General features: G+C 65.4%; 1 protein-coding gene across 1 annotated transcript; it reads left to right on the top strand.

Moving 5' to 3' along the window:
* The first annotated feature begins 655 nt into the window (after nt 1-655).
* On the top strand, nt 656-1900 carry BHLHE22 (basic helix-loop-helix family member e22). The gene is given in 2 exon segments (XM_037507233.1): nt 656-977; nt 980-1900. Coding segments are annotated over 2 exon segments (1089 nt in total). The 3' UTR covers nt 1747-1900.
* Nucleotides 1901-2158: the final 258 nt, after the last annotated feature.

Below are 2158 nucleotides of genomic sequence, written 5' to 3'. Positions count from 1 at the left end.
CTGTGTATACAGATGGCAGGCAGAATAATGGAGCAGGCGCCTTTTATAAAGCTCTAGCTGCTGCCTGTCTTCAGACCTGGGAAATGAAACTATTCAGACTCACGGCCAGATAGCGCCCGCGATTGTTTGTTACCGTTTTAATCCTATTAATTAAAACGTTAACCTGATTGGGTAGAAAGCTCTGTCCCAACAGGCGAGTCTTCTTCATAATAACCTACTCAGAGATAATGATGTAAAAGACTCCCCCGTCTGTGGCGGCGGCTGGTTGATGGGTCCGGAAATCTCTTGAAGGTGAATCCAAGCAAGATAAACGGTGCGGAGAGGAGGCGCGGGGTTGGGCTCAGAGCAGCGGCGGCGTCGGCGGCGGCTCCACTCCCTGCGCGCCCACCCTCCCACCATGCGGGGCCGCGGCCCATGGTGAGCCCCAGCAGCCGGCACCATCGGCTGGAGACGAAGAAGACGAAGAAGAGGAGGCGGCGAGCGCGGGGGAAGGCGAAAAAGAAAAAGAAGGCGAGAGAGCTGCCAGCGACTGCGGGACCGACGCGCGCTCCAGCCCCGGACCCCGACTCGCGCGCGTCTGCGGCGCCGCCTGACTCCCCAGCGGAGGCGCCGGGGGCCGGCGCGGCGGGCCGGGGCTGCGAGCCGGCGCCGGACCATGGAGCGCGGGCTGCACCTCGGCGCGGCCGCCGCGGGCGAAGACGACCTTTTCCTGCACAAGAGTCTGAGCGCCTCCACCGCCAAGCGCTTGGAGGCGGCTTTCCGCTCCACGCCCCCGGGCATGGACCTGTCCCTGGCGCCGCCGCCTCGGGAGCGCCCGGCGTCCACCTCCTCGTCGCCCCTGGGCTGCTTCGAGCCGGCTGACCCCGAGGGGGCAGGGCTGCTGCTGCCGCCGCCGGGGGGAGGCGGCGCGGGAGGTGGCGCTGGAGGTGGCGGCGGCGGGGTGGGCGTCCCGGGGCTGCTCGTGGGCTCTGCGGGCGTTGGGGGGACCCCAGCCTGAGCAGCCTGCCGGCCGGGGCGGCCCTGTGCCTCAAGTACGGCGAGAGCGCGGGCCGGGGCTCGGTCGCGGAGAGCAGCGGCGGCGAGCAGAGCCCCGACGACGACAGCGACGGCCGCTGCGAGCTGGTGCTGCGGGCCGCCGGCGCCGACCCGCGGGCCTCTCCAGGCGCGGGAGGCGGCGGCGCCAAGGCGGCGGAGGGCTGCTCCAACGCCCACCTCCACGGCGGCGCCAGCGCCCCCCGGGGGGCCCGGGCAGCGGCGGCGGGGCCAGCGCGGGCGGCGGCGCAGCAGCAGCAGCAGCAGCAGCAAAAATCCAAAGAGCAAAAGGCGCTGCGGCTCAACATCAACGCGCGGGAGCGCCGGCGGATGCACGACCTGAACGATGCGCTGGACGAGCTGCGCGCCGTGATCCCCTACGCGCACAGCCCCTCGGTGCGGAAGCTCTCCAAGATCGCCACGCTGCTGCTCGCCAAGAACTACATCCTCATGCAGGCGCAGGCCCTGGAGGAGATGAGGCGCCTGGTCGCCTACCTCAACCAGGGCCAGGCCATCTCGGCCGCCTCGCTGCCCAGCTCGGCGGCCGCCGCGGCGGCCGCGGCTGCCCTGCACCCCGCGCTCGGCGCCTACGAGCAGGCTGCCGGCTACCCGTTCAGCGCCGGGCTGCCGCCCGCCGCCTCCTGCCCGGAGAAGTGCGCCCTGTTCAACAGCGTCTCCTCCAGCCTCTGCAAACAGTGCACGGAGAAGCCTTAAAAACACCCCCGAAAAACACAAGACCAGCCCCAAAGCTAGAGGAAAGTGAGAAGCTGCCCCCACCCCGTTTGTTTGGGTCCTCTCGTAGTTGTTGAAACACTTGCAGAGCAAACAAAGCAGAGGAGGAGCGTTAGAGACAAACGGGACGTTTAGCGTTGACATCCCCAGAATCTTGGTTTTGGGAGTGGGGAGGGAGGGAGGAGGGAGGTGAAGTTGGGGTGGCGTATGGACGTCTTTATTTTATTTTATTTTTTTTCCTCAGAAAGGTGGCCACTTCGCTGGCAGCCTGGACCTAAAGGAATCAGTTTTCCTTCAAGGTTAAAAATAAGTTGAGAAGTAGTCGCTTGGTTATTAAGCGTGGAAAGTATTAAATGGCAAAATACTAATCCTACTAATAATTGTGAATTTGGCT

Source organism: Talpa occidentalis, unplaced genomic scaffold (genome assembly GCF_014898055.3).
Source record: "Talpa occidentalis isolate TD23 unplaced genomic scaffold, MPIMG_talOcc4v2.1, whole genome shotgun sequence".
In the NCBI taxonomy this organism is placed as follows: Eukaryota; Metazoa; Chordata; class Mammalia; order Eulipotyphla; family Talpidae; genus Talpa; species Talpa occidentalis.
The sequence above is the reverse complement of the archived record's forward strand: the minus strand, read 5'-3'. Positions and strand labels throughout refer to the sequence as shown.